The sequence below is a fragment of the Gymnoscopelus microlampas genome (assembly GCF_963454915.1).
Source record: "Gymnoscopelus microlampas genome assembly, chromosome: 18".
In the NCBI taxonomy this organism is placed as follows: Eukaryota; Metazoa; Chordata; class Actinopteri; order Myctophiformes; family Myctophidae; genus Gymnoscopelus; species Gymnoscopelus microlampas.
In genome coordinates, this window is record NC_139955.1 from 20633658 (window position 1) to 20646321 (window position 12664).

Below are 12664 nucleotides of genomic sequence, written 5' to 3' on the forward strand. Positions count from 1 at the left end.
CAAGACAAATAACTTTAAAAAAAATGTGTTACAGCATAAATATAAATCTTTTTCATGGGGGGCCCTGACACTACATCTTTTTCACATTGGGGTCCACTGCCCAAATACATGTCAATTTGGGGGGTTGACAACAAAACGTTTCAGAACTACAGATTCCAAGGAAACAGCTGTAGGTGAATGGATAGAGTCACTGACTAGTGAGCCGCAGGTAACAGGTTCAAGCCTCAGCTACAGCAGCAAGTCAGGATGTCAAATCAAATAGGTATTATTAGGAGTGAAATGGTTGTGTTTCTTCACCCCAACTGCACATGACATCAGTTTACATGTACGTTATTTTCAGTGATGAAGACAAACCGCACAGACGTTCACTGTACTTTAGTACATTTTGTAAACTTATGACTCTGAGTAGAGTAAAATATCTATAAATCCTTAGTACATGTTATTATGTGCCCTATAGTAAAGTGAAGACAGTTCATAATTTACAACTGTCTGTTAATGTGACTTTTTCCTTACCTGTTGCAAACTACCTGGCTTTCATGAATGCAGATGCCAAACAATTACTAGAATTATCTTTCATGTTTAATATATGATTCGTAAGACATTCGTAAAGAGTGTGTTGACCATTTGCTAACGTTATCATGGGCCTTGTTGTAAAGTGAAGACTATGCATTATTATTTCATGTTTAACAGTGATTAGTAAAACATGTGACATCAAAAAGTGGCAAAAGTAACGTTATATAGTATACAAGTATACAACAATTTATTAAGATATAAAATGTAGCAACTCTTGGCCACAGCACACACACTGACATTTAAACAAAGAAATGAATCACAACAGAATCACAGAGTAGCAGCTTGGAGCCTCTGCAGTCACCACCTCCCAGTGCAAGTTAGCTTTAGCTGCTAAGCTAAACTGCTAAGCATGGAGGACATTACTAGCCTACACATCAAAACAAACATTGTGGATACAAACAGCCACCATCAAAATACCCCCTAGTCCTAATGCTACTTCATGTGTGTAAGATTAGCCATTTTATGTTACCTCGATCACCTGCAACAAGACAGTTAAAACACATAAAACATGAATTAGACATATTTCTGTCCAGTCTGCAACTGCATCACTGTTCACTTCCTCCCTAGTAGGCTACTGCAGGTGTAATGCAGGTAATCAGTGTGTTGCCAGATTTTGCAAAAGAAACAAGCGGACAGGTCTATGAAAACAAGGCCAAAAGAAGCAACTAGGCTCAGGCTCATGATAACGTCTGCAAATGGTTTACATACTCTTTACGAATGTCTTACGCATCATTTGCTTAACATGAATGATAATTCTAGTAATTGTTTGGTGTCTGCATTCATGAAAGCCAGGTAGTTTGCAACAGGTAAGGAGAAAGTCCACATTAACAGACAGTCATAAATGATGAACTGTCTTCACTTTACTGTAGGGCACATAATAACATGTACAAAGGATTTATAGATATTTTAGGAATGTTTTACAAAGCATGTTAAACATGAACAAACACATTAACAGACAGTTGTAAATGATTAACTGTCTCCACTTTACTATAGGGCACATAATAACATGTACTAAGGATTTATAGATACTTTAGGAATGTTTAACAAAGCATACGTTAAACATGAACAAGCTACCAATAGCTTGTATATATTATGTAACATCAGTTACAAATGATTTAATAATCATTTACAGATGTATTATACATGGCTTATTCATGAATAGTTACTATTACCTTTATAGATGATTTGTAACCGTAGTTATAAAGGTTTTAGTAATCATTTACGAATGTCAATAAACAGGTTGTTAATGATTTGTTAATAGTATACAAACTGCTTATAAACGTTTATAAATGCTTTAGAATGGGTCGTTACAAATGATTTAATAATCTTTTACAGATGTATATAAATGGCTTATTCATGAATAGTTCACTACTTACTAATACTTTACAAATGATTTGTAACTGTAGTTATAAAGGTTTTAGTAGTCATTTACGAATGTCAACAAACAGGTTGTTAATGATTTGTTAATAGTCTACAAACTACTTATAAACGTTTATAAATGCTTTATAACGGCTCATTATTGTAAAGTGCTACCCACTTATTTTAACCAAAGAAAATAACTTACCCTACCTTCAAGGGAGGCCAGCCAGCCGACGGACCATGGCCACGTCACTCTGACTCAGACATAACCATAAACAAACCCCATACGCGCCCATATATAGGCAGGACAACGGCCATGTCACTCTGACTCAGACATAACCATAAACAAACCTGATACGCCCACATAAAGGCATGTCACTATGACTCAGTCATAATCATAAACAGATAGATGGTCATGTGCATACAGTATGGGACCGACCGACTTCAAACTAGGCATGCGCAGCGGCAAGGACTCGAGGGAGTGCGGTGCCGAGTCGTTAGGATATGCAGTTGTCCAAAACCGCAGATCCATCCGATATGGCCATATATGGCCATCCAGTTGTCCAGAACCTTCAATCCAAACAATATGCTCATATATGGGCATGCCAATATACACGGTATGGGCATATACTAATGACATCAGGGATCTCCATACATGGCCATAATCATATCGGTCGGATCGGTGGTGCGATGTAGGTGTGAGGGAACCTCTAGCATTTTGTAATTACACTACCATAAAATAAAAAAGCCTGTCAGGAGATATTGTCAAGCCAAATGTAATCTTTATTAGACTGTTTCTGTACAAAAAGCACTGGATCACAGGAAAAAAAAACATGCATCTATTTACAGCATGGCCAAAGACAGGAAAAGAAAAAACTGGGGAGATCTCCCCATTTGTATTCTAAAGACATTAATTAAACATTGTGCTTTGATATACTTTGATGATATATTTCGTATTTCACAAAGATGCAGTACCTCTCCCCTTTTTCACATTGAATTAAACATTGAAAAAGTATACTTTGCAGTTTTTAAAACCTCTGCTGAAAACCAGGGCGGCAAAAGCAAGCTTTCTACAACTATGACAAAAATATTTTCGCAAGCTATTTGAAAACTCTATGAGGATGGAATGGATACGAAGGAAAGAGGGGTGAGGGACAGGGTTGTGAAAAGTCAGCCAAGCTTTCACTGCAAGAGCAAATGCTCATGTTTTCATTGAAAATAGGTTTAGAGAGCCCATGATATTGAACTCAGATGTTTTGCAAGGTGTGCAAGTGCACTCTACAAGCTGGGTCTCATTCCCATAATTGAAAAAATGGCTTTCTCAAAGATCCGTGACAGATTTTCACCCATAAGCCCATATACAGTATATATGGTGACCAGGTGATGCAATTTGGTGATTTCAGATTTCTGTCAATCACCACGCTCTATTTGCATAAATTCCAAGGTTCAGTTAGTCCCAGCCTTGAGTTTTGCCCTCTTGTCCACTATTGCCATGGTTAGCAAATGGGAGATCTGAGAGCTTTGGAGTCTCAAGACAGCTTGTTTGGGGAATTCAAGGGATACAATGAGTGACAAATATGAGTTGGTTATTTTTCTTGCCAATGTAGAGAAAATCTTCTAAATGAAATCAAGAAGCACCATAGAAAACCACTTATAGCTAGTGCTTCTTGAACTGAAATGGGAAGCGCTAACAATGCTAATAAACGATGCTAGGAAAAATGAAGGCCGGTTGTTTCCCCAACGTGACAAATGCCTGGCATAGAAAAATAACCAACTAAAATAAAATAAAAACTAAAATTGCCCATGATAAGCTATGCCTTGTCCATGAGGATAGACACCTAATGTTAAATGACAAAAGCCAACTGAATCATACCCAAGTTCCAACACATAACTGAAATGCCAATTCATAAAAAATTAAAAAAAAGAGAGAGAAGACATTGTATGGGAGCATGGGCAATTGTAAGGCATCAAATATGACTTTTGTTCTTTAGAATTTCCTCAAACTTTTCCACTGGAATGTGGAAGATTAGCTTGCATTACAGAACAGTAAAACAATTGCATAATTAAATGATACAGATTGTGTGCAACGACAATAACAGCACCATCAACAACAACACTAACAATGATGGACGGTTCCTTGAGATCAGAGACCCATACATTTGAGTGGTTTTATATTCTGTTGCCATGGTTTGCACAGGTGCCTGTTTTACTGTACATCCATTCACACCAAAACACAATGAACAGGACCGGGTCTATTAATAAGATGGATAAAATATCATTATTATTAAACTCCAAAACCAATGGATATGTCTAAATCAAAAGCAAGAGTGATGAAATATCAGGATGTTATAAGCTTCTGGAAAAAAATCACATGAGGATTTTGCCATTTCCGAATGGCAAAAAAACATATTGGTGCATGTCTGTCTAGCTTCTGTCTTTTCATTATTTTATTTTATTTTTTGTTTAGTTTTTTCTTTCCTTGTTTGCTAAGATGCATTGCTCTTATAAGTGCCCCAACAAAAATAGTGCATTAAGAAATAACCATGATTATACAATTCACAATAATACACAAAGACAAGAAGTACAGGGGGAAACACAAATGCTGTTTACAAAAAGTTAAATATAGTATCGGAAAAAGTATTTTTTATACAAAAGTGATGAAGCATTTATCCTGCTTTTAAAAACAGGGAGACCATGTCGTGACTTTTGTTTTTACAAAAGGGGGTTTTCCTCTCACTTTATCCACTCTTTTTACAATATCTAAAAGGTATTAAGACATCAAATGTGTTTACATATATATTTGAGACTATCATTCAGGCCTAAATCACAAAAGTAATCCCAAAACATACTTTATAAATACATATAAAATAAGCACAATCAGAAGAATAACAAGAGATCTGGTACCTAAATGTGATTAAAACTGCTGCAAGCATTTCACCTACCACTCAACACACCCCGAAATAGAACTATTGTACTGTATTTCAAAAATGGTCAACATCCAAAAAAACCTCAAAGCCTTGGGCTGCCCTGATGATATTCAGATAACAGACAAATGTTAGTATAACATTTGCTCTTTTCTTCCACGGCACAACGTTTGCCAACGTTTTCAATAGCTTAGAAAAGTACTGCATTTTTCCTTGTTCAAAACATGATAGACACGCACATTGTTCAAAGCTATGGTACAGAAAGGAAAATGCTAAAAGACTGTGGTAGTTGATATCAATGGTCTTTACGGAACATATTTTTCTAGATATTGTGGGCTTTTCTGATTGACAACCCACCCTTCCCCCCCCAAGTTTGGAATATTCCAACAAGGTCCCATAGCTGAAGGAGAGAGAGAGTTTGATATTCGTGGGTTCTGGACTCATTCCATCTTTTGAAAGCTCTAGTTGCCTTTCTGCTACCCCTCTTCCCAACTCACAGTGGTTAAACGACTGGAGACCAATTCTTCAGAGTCCAGTCTTCAGAGACGTCAGTCATGCAAACAAGCCTTTGTTAAAAAACAGCACAATACTCATACAACATGTAGTACTGTAGACTGCCCATCCTAGCCACAGTTTCCTATTCACATTGCTAGTTTTTCTTGATCCGCTAACCTCCTCAATCGGTCGGGGATCTGGGGGAAGGCTTCTATACACAGTAAACTCCTAAGAGTCAAATCAACACTCGGGATTTTACTGTGCACCTATACAGGAATGAAAGTGACACTGATGTCCCCACTTGGAGGAGATGGCGATAGATTCACCTAAACAGCACTGACAGAAACAGATTTCGAACGACAGGAAAACTTTGCCTGGAACTTTTTTTTTTTCTTGTGCAGTGACAGATCCTGGGTTGGAAGGGGTTGGTCGGTTCCGAGGACTGATGAAATCAATAAGATAGAGGTCCTGTTTGGATATCCTGTATGTGAGTGCCCATCACCACAGGGGACAGTGGGCTCGTGAAATCTGCCTGTAGGCTTCTCTTCACATAGGTGGGACTATGAGACCTGCCATGGCTGAAGTAGAAGCACACAAAAAACGGAATTATTGACACTGTCATCTACATTACACATCTCTCTCACGATCGCGCACACATGCGCACGCGCACACACACACACACACACACGCGCACACACACACGCACACGCACGCACGCACGCACGCACGCACACACACACACACACACACACACACACACACACACACACACACACACACACACACACACACACACACACACACAGTACACTGATAACCCGTGAGTCTGTCAAAAACAATACCACATTTTTATATCAGAATGTCAGAATGCATTGTACAAGTGAGTGCTTGAATCGTTTGCTACAGGAAAACATTTGAGCTGAAGTCAAATGTTTGGAATGATGATCATGCTTTAAAATCCCCCCAACATTCTAGAATCAACATCCCAAAAGAGCCACAAGTTATGGATCAACTTTGAGCTTCAAACCAGCCTTAACAAAAAAGAAAAAGAAAAAAAGTTAGCATTACATGGACTTCGTCCGCCTCTCTAGCTTCGACCAAGATAGCAACAGCCAGGGGTCTCTGATAGGCAGGAAAGGGGGGAGGGATGCTCACCCTGTAGGCTGCTGCCATTGGAGGAGGTGCAGGTGGGGGGCGGGGAGGTCTGTGGCCGCACGACAGGGGCGAAGGCGCTCTTCTGTTTGACTGCAGAAACCATATGGACAGGAGAGAATGAATAAGGGCCTATGGGTCGGGAGGGGGAGGGGTGGACAAAGGATGGAGGAGGAAGAGTGGAGAAGGAGAGAGGGATGAGGCGGTTGGGACGGCAAGAGGAAGAAAGGTTTAAGAGGGAGGAAGAGGAGGAGGAGGAAGATCCAGGTACGGAGGGCTGAGGGAGGTGACAGTAACAGGCAGGCACACAGTCAGGAGGAGGTGAGTGACTGAATGGAGATGAGGTGAGGCATGCAGGGGAGGAGGGTGGGGGGCGGGTGGGGTTTCTCAGAGGAATGAATCCCTGCCTTAGAAAAGGGCCAAGGTGGAGGAACATGCTCCGAGCAAACAGGTACAGAACTGGCAAAGTTAAGTTGATCCATAACTTGTATAGGCCCACATTAGACTTTAGCACAAACCTTTTCCTGAGGGCAGCCGTAAACCTCCATCCAATGTCCACAAACACAATGTACATGTCTGTATGTGTGTACATTCGTAAATATGTAAATATTCGTAAACATGTTTGTGTGCATGCCCGTGGGCACACGTGTGCCCGCGTGCGTACGCATGCGTGGGTGTGTGTGTGTGTGTGGACAGTCAGTGTCTAATGAAACTAGAAATGTTCAAATCAAACATCTCATTTGTGATATTCTGGTCTCTGCATACTGTACAACTGCATCTCATTCATTGTTGTACTAACGTTACATAGATCACCTCACGCCAGTCGCTGCTGTAACTGAATACTGAGTACAACTGTTGATGTAATTCAGAAAGTTCCACAGAGTTGCGTTAACCATTATTTTAGTCCCCAATATTCCTGCAAATAACTTGAGGAAAAGCGATTCAAAATGGAGCTGAACTATAAAATGAACAGCAGGATGTAAATGTGATTATTATCCCTCAGTGCCAAACAGTATCAGCTGTACAGGGATGAGACATTTCTCAGACATTTTTTTTCTCTCTCAGATTCCTCTTTGATCTCCTGACATCACGGATGAGATGTATTTCTTAGCTCATGTTAATGGATTTGGCCCAAAGCGTGAATGCATGAGTGATGCGATGAGGATGTTAGTTGGTTAGTAGTGGGAAGAAATGCAAGACGATGGAACACGGAACATTCAAGAGGAGATGAAGACTCGGAAAACAATGCATGGTGCTGTACAGTGCACACCTTTCACCCCAACCCCCCTGCTCAGTGGACACACAACGTTCAAACCCTCGGAGGCATAACTGCAGCGAGATGATGTGAGCCCACCTTTTTTGTTAAGTGTCAAGAGACCACAACATCAACTGGCATCCAAATACTGTTTGAGTAGCTAAACGAGTCTCACTGAGACCTGGGCCCTTTTGATACACTAGCCTAAACAATAGTCACTTCCCTTGGGGTCAGTTAGGATATACTAGACTGAAAAAAATAATACAAAAGCAACAACAACAACAACAACAACAACAACAAAAACACCTGCGCCCTGCAACTGAGAGGAGTAATACGAGGCATGCTAATCACATTGATGTGGGAAGTTTCAATCGCACACTTACAAGAGGGACACCTTTTGACAAAGAGGGATGTAATAGATTGGAAGACTGTACACCCTGAGTTTTTTCAACAGGACTACTTGTTATTTTGTTAAATATCTGCCGCAGAATTTTAGGTACTACATTAGACTGTATGTCTACATACTCAATGGAAACCTGAGATAAATAATGGGTTTTATCCCAAACTGAGATATCCCCCATTTGGAAAATAGCATTTACTTATACAAACTATATAATGAATTTGTTATTTTCTGTCAATGTTCTCTCTCACCGAAAATGGGATCATCTGTATTTTTAAACAATTGTATTCTGAATTTGAGGTATCAAATTAATCTCTAAATGGATACACAGTACAGTACATCAGTGCTTTTTGGAATACGACCCTTCAAATGAGAAAAGCAGACCGTTATTCACACGAAGCTGGCTTAGCAGCACCACTTTACCAAGTACTCCTGTCCTACTGACAGTACTCCTGTCCTCATATCTCAGAGTAGTATACGTATTACACAAATTACCACTAGAGATTGCAGTGTGCTTTGAGACGTGTTTGAAATGTTCATTTATGGATACAGTAAGTACCGCTGAGACACCGTGGAGGGCCGGGAGGTGGCATGTACTTACTTGCGTAGGGGGAATTCGCCGTGGACCCGTTCAGGAAGCTAGGTGATCCCGGCACTCCCAGGTTGGTCATGCCTGCGCCATAGCCGTTCATGGTGGACGTGATGGTGTTGTAGTTGGACTGCTGGGGCGTGGAGCTGGGAGCGTAGCCACGAGGTGACACGCTGTTGGAGTTGCGGGAGTAGCCTGACAGATAAAGGACAATAAGGGTTAGCTCGTGGGTTTATCGTTGACATTTAGATGAATGAAAACTAGATGGAAACAATTAAAGGTTAGTGAGCGTAACGTGTGGCTTCACTTCATTCTCATATGTGAATGTGCTGTGTGTCGTCTGACTGTGCTCCCTGCATAGCAGTGTTTGAGGCAGGACGTGGAACATTAATGTTTACATCACGACCCAATAAGACTTGCAAAGAAAGGGGGTCTCTCATAGAATCATAACACTATTTTCCACAGCTCCTCAGAGAGCTCCAGAGTTGAATCCGACACGCTGCTGCTCTGTTCGGGATTGTCCCTCTCTGCCTCTCCCTCCACTGTTCTCCCTGACATGTGTTTCCCATTGCCTGCTCACTCCCGCTCTCCTCCCAGGGCAACGCTCCATCAACGGCTCCTGCTGGGAATTGCGTTGGCCCGAACCAGGAAGTGGGGGAGAGAGAGAGAGAGAGAGAGTGAGAGGTGGAGAGAGAGAGAGAGAAAGAGAGATCGAGTGGGAAAAATAGGAAGAGAGAGTAAAAAAAAGAGGTACAGAATGAGAGAGAGCAAAAGAAACAGAGTGAGAAACAGAGCAAGAAGGAGAGAGAGAGAGAGAGAGAGAGAGAAAGGGAAAGAGAGAGAGAGAGAGAGAGCTACTTGGCATTAGCGTGCGCTGGCTGTGCTCAGTAAGCATGCCCTGAGGTTGGTGGGAACTCGGGTGCCTCATGGGGGGGGGTAAAGGGCATGCTAAGTGCTAGAGGGAACATTGGTATTCAATGCATCTTGGATGAGGGTCAATCAACGAGAGCACGGAGAGGGAGGCAGAGGGCCCGGAGGTTAAGGTAACTGCAGAACACCACCGGGGTGAAAGATGAAGGACAGGCTGCGCCTGCAGGGAGACGTCTGTAACTCTATCGCCACTGTGACTGGTTGACGTCACTTCAAGGTCACCCTCCACTCCCCCGCCCCCATTCCGTGGAGGTCAGCTAGAGTTAGTCGGTACCACCAGGGCCGTGTGTAGTTCTACAGCACACAGAAACTACTGCTACAACATAAACCCCCCCCCCCAGCACTGCTGCTACCCCCACCCTCCGATGCTCCTCGTCTCCCTACCATAACCACCACCACCGCCACCACTACTGCTCACCACACAACCCCCCATGCTGGCGCTGAGGGAAGCTGTCATTATGAGGTAAAACAAGTGATGGTGAGCGAAGACAAACTCCAGAGGAAAAAATGAAATAATCCATTTTGCACAAGGACGACGTAAAGCAGGCCCCCGCAGTGCAGCTCCTCTGGAATTACGGCAGTAAATTACGTAGCCCGTCCGTTTGATAAGGCCTGGGCATGCGAGGCCCTATTTTTATTAATGTTTTAATCACACTACGTAATTGCGAGGGGCACAAAGAGACATTTCATAGTTCCATAACAGTGGAGGGACTTGGTTCGGGCCCTCAGTGTAATGTTCCGAAGCGCGCGGACATAAACTATGGAATTATGAATTTTCACGATGGCTGCGGTCCTTTTCCCATGACCTCATAGATTCCTGTAGGTGTTTCGCTCCTGCGCCGATGTGAAAAGCAGACAAAGGGGAAGGCAGGAGGAGAAGGAGAAGTAGGAAGAGAAAAAAAAGGAGGGGAGGCAGAACGCTGAGGTGTCACAGGAGAAAAAACAGCTCAGTGATGGTTTTCTTTTGTCTACATGTGTGCGCGGCTCCAACATGAGCAATCTGTTCATCGCACGTTCAGACCTATTTCCTGTACAACCATGAAAGAGCTGCCTGCTGACAGGAAACATGGGCTATTTCTCTGTAGTAGCCGTGTGGATCGCAGCAGAAGATGTACCGTTGTATGTGTGTGCGGTGCACACATGTGTGTGTGTCTATGTGTTTATCGCATCCATGTGCAAGTGTGTCCCTCCATTGAAAACACCTCTCTATACACCTTTATAGCTCAGCTACTTTTGCTACTTTTTCTGTATAAAATGGATATTATGTCTAACTATGTGTGTGTGTGTGTGTGTGTGTGTGTGTGTGTGTGTGTGTGTGTGTGTGTGTGTGTGTGTGTGTGTGTGTGTGTGTGTGTGTGTGTGTGTGTGTGTGTGTGTGTGTGTGTGAGTGTGTGCGCACACCTCTGTGTTTGCGTATGTGAGTGTGCGGTTTCAGCGTGTGGGAGAGTTCTGCTCAATACGCTTGACAATGTGTCACTTTTGTTTATTGATGTTTAAACTTGACCCTTACGCTTTGGGAAAGCAAACTTGTGCTGGCTGCATCTTGCACATACACACACATGCACGCACGCACACACACACACGCTTCAAAGGAAAAACAGTTTTGTTCCAAAGAATAACACTAATAGTTCATAATATTCATAACATGAGTTAATCAGATATGTCATGAAAATAAAATAAAACAAATCCAACAGGACATTTAACCCTATCCCTCTTACAGTTACATTAACAGTCAGAATTTTGCAATGTACTGTATGGACCCAAAATGTAGGTCGATAATGCACCTTTAAAGGCTTTCATACAGTAATGAAGCATTGCGTTAGTACACGCAGGTCACGGGAGTCATAGGCGCCTCAACTATAATCAGCTGTCAGTCTGCTGATTGTTTTCAATCAGCCACGCTTTTCTACACACCAATCACAGCTCTGCTGATTGTTACCACATCAGCCACACTTTTCTGCACTCCGATCACAACTCATTCCCACAACGAGGCGGTCCATTTAAATCCTCCTACACTGGGTCTCTGCTTTTCAATTGCTGCCACACACGCTGCTACTGCTGCTGCTGGAAAAGCCACCACCACCCCAGCCTCCATCTTCTATTTAAGATTCTCGCATGGCTCAAAAGTTAAACCGAATGTGAAACTTAAATTCATGTGTGCATGGGCTCTCTAAAGTAAACTGAAATTCTATGTTTGCATGACTCAATTTCAACTAATTAAATGTCTTGCTATGTGCCCGCTCTTGTATACCCTTGTATTCCTTAGAGTCACATAGAGCTCCATTATGAGTGTGGGCGTACATTCAGCTGAAACACTCTATAAGAGACACTACAACTTCATGACAAACATGTTTAATTTTCCAGTGCTTAGCACAACACTTTTCTAACTGCTACTACAGTATAGCTTACTGAGCATGTGTATTCATGTGTGTGTGTGTGTGTGTGTGTGTGTGTGTGTGTGTGCGCCATGCGTACGGGGTAGGTGGTAGAGCGGGTACTGACCCTGGTCGCCCTGCGAGGCCTCGGAGATGTTGACGGCCAGCTGGCTGCTGAAGGAGTTGACTCCCATCATGCCGGAGTGCGCGGAGCCGGAGAGCGAGGGCAGCTGGTTGTGGCTGCGTGGCACGCTGTAGAGAGCCTCCGTCAGGTCTGCCGCTCGCTTCAAAATGATCTCCTGGAGACAGACAGACGGACGGACGGAGAGTGGATGAGATGGAGGGATATGGAAAGGCGGAGAGCAAAGACATTGAGAGGGCATGATGGGATGATGGAGCGAGGGAGGGAGGGTTGGAAATGGGAGAGAAAGAGAGGCAGAAGGAGGGAAAAGAAGGTCAAAGGTCAGTGTATTTGCTAAATGGAATAGTTTGCGAGGCTTGTCATCCAAGCCGACACCGCCAGGATGAACACGAGTTTGACAATGAAGTCTCTTTTAAAGGTGACCTCATTCTCTTTAATTTAAGAAATAGCTCTAATAATAAAAAAACGTT

The 12664-nt window shown here is 42.5% G+C and overlaps 1 protein-coding gene across 6 annotated transcripts in view; it reads right to left on the bottom strand.

Moving 5' to 3' along the window:
• Nucleotides 1-5430: 5430 nt before the first annotated feature.
• Nucleotides 5431-12664, bottom strand: part of LOC311033526 (transcription factor COE3) — a 124793-nt gene continuing 117559 nt past the window's right edge. For 2 of the 6 annotated variants that reach the window (XM_084041071.1, XM_084041070.1), the window contains exons 13-16: nt 12180-12351; nt 8760-8942; nt 6507-6596; nt 5431-5929 (exon numbers count right to left, since the gene is read on the bottom strand). In XM_084041071.1, coding sequence (XP_083897197.1) covers nt 5898-5929; nt 6507-6596; nt 8760-8942; nt 12180-12351 — 477 coding nt within the window. In that variant the 3' untranslated portion in view covers nt 5431-5897. Of the gene's footprint in view, nt 5930-6506; nt 6597-8759; nt 8943-12152; nt 12352-12664 lie in introns of all 6 variants that reach the window. The other 4 variants (XM_084041069.1, XM_084041068.1, XM_084041073.1 and 1 more) reach the window with 3 other exon arrangements.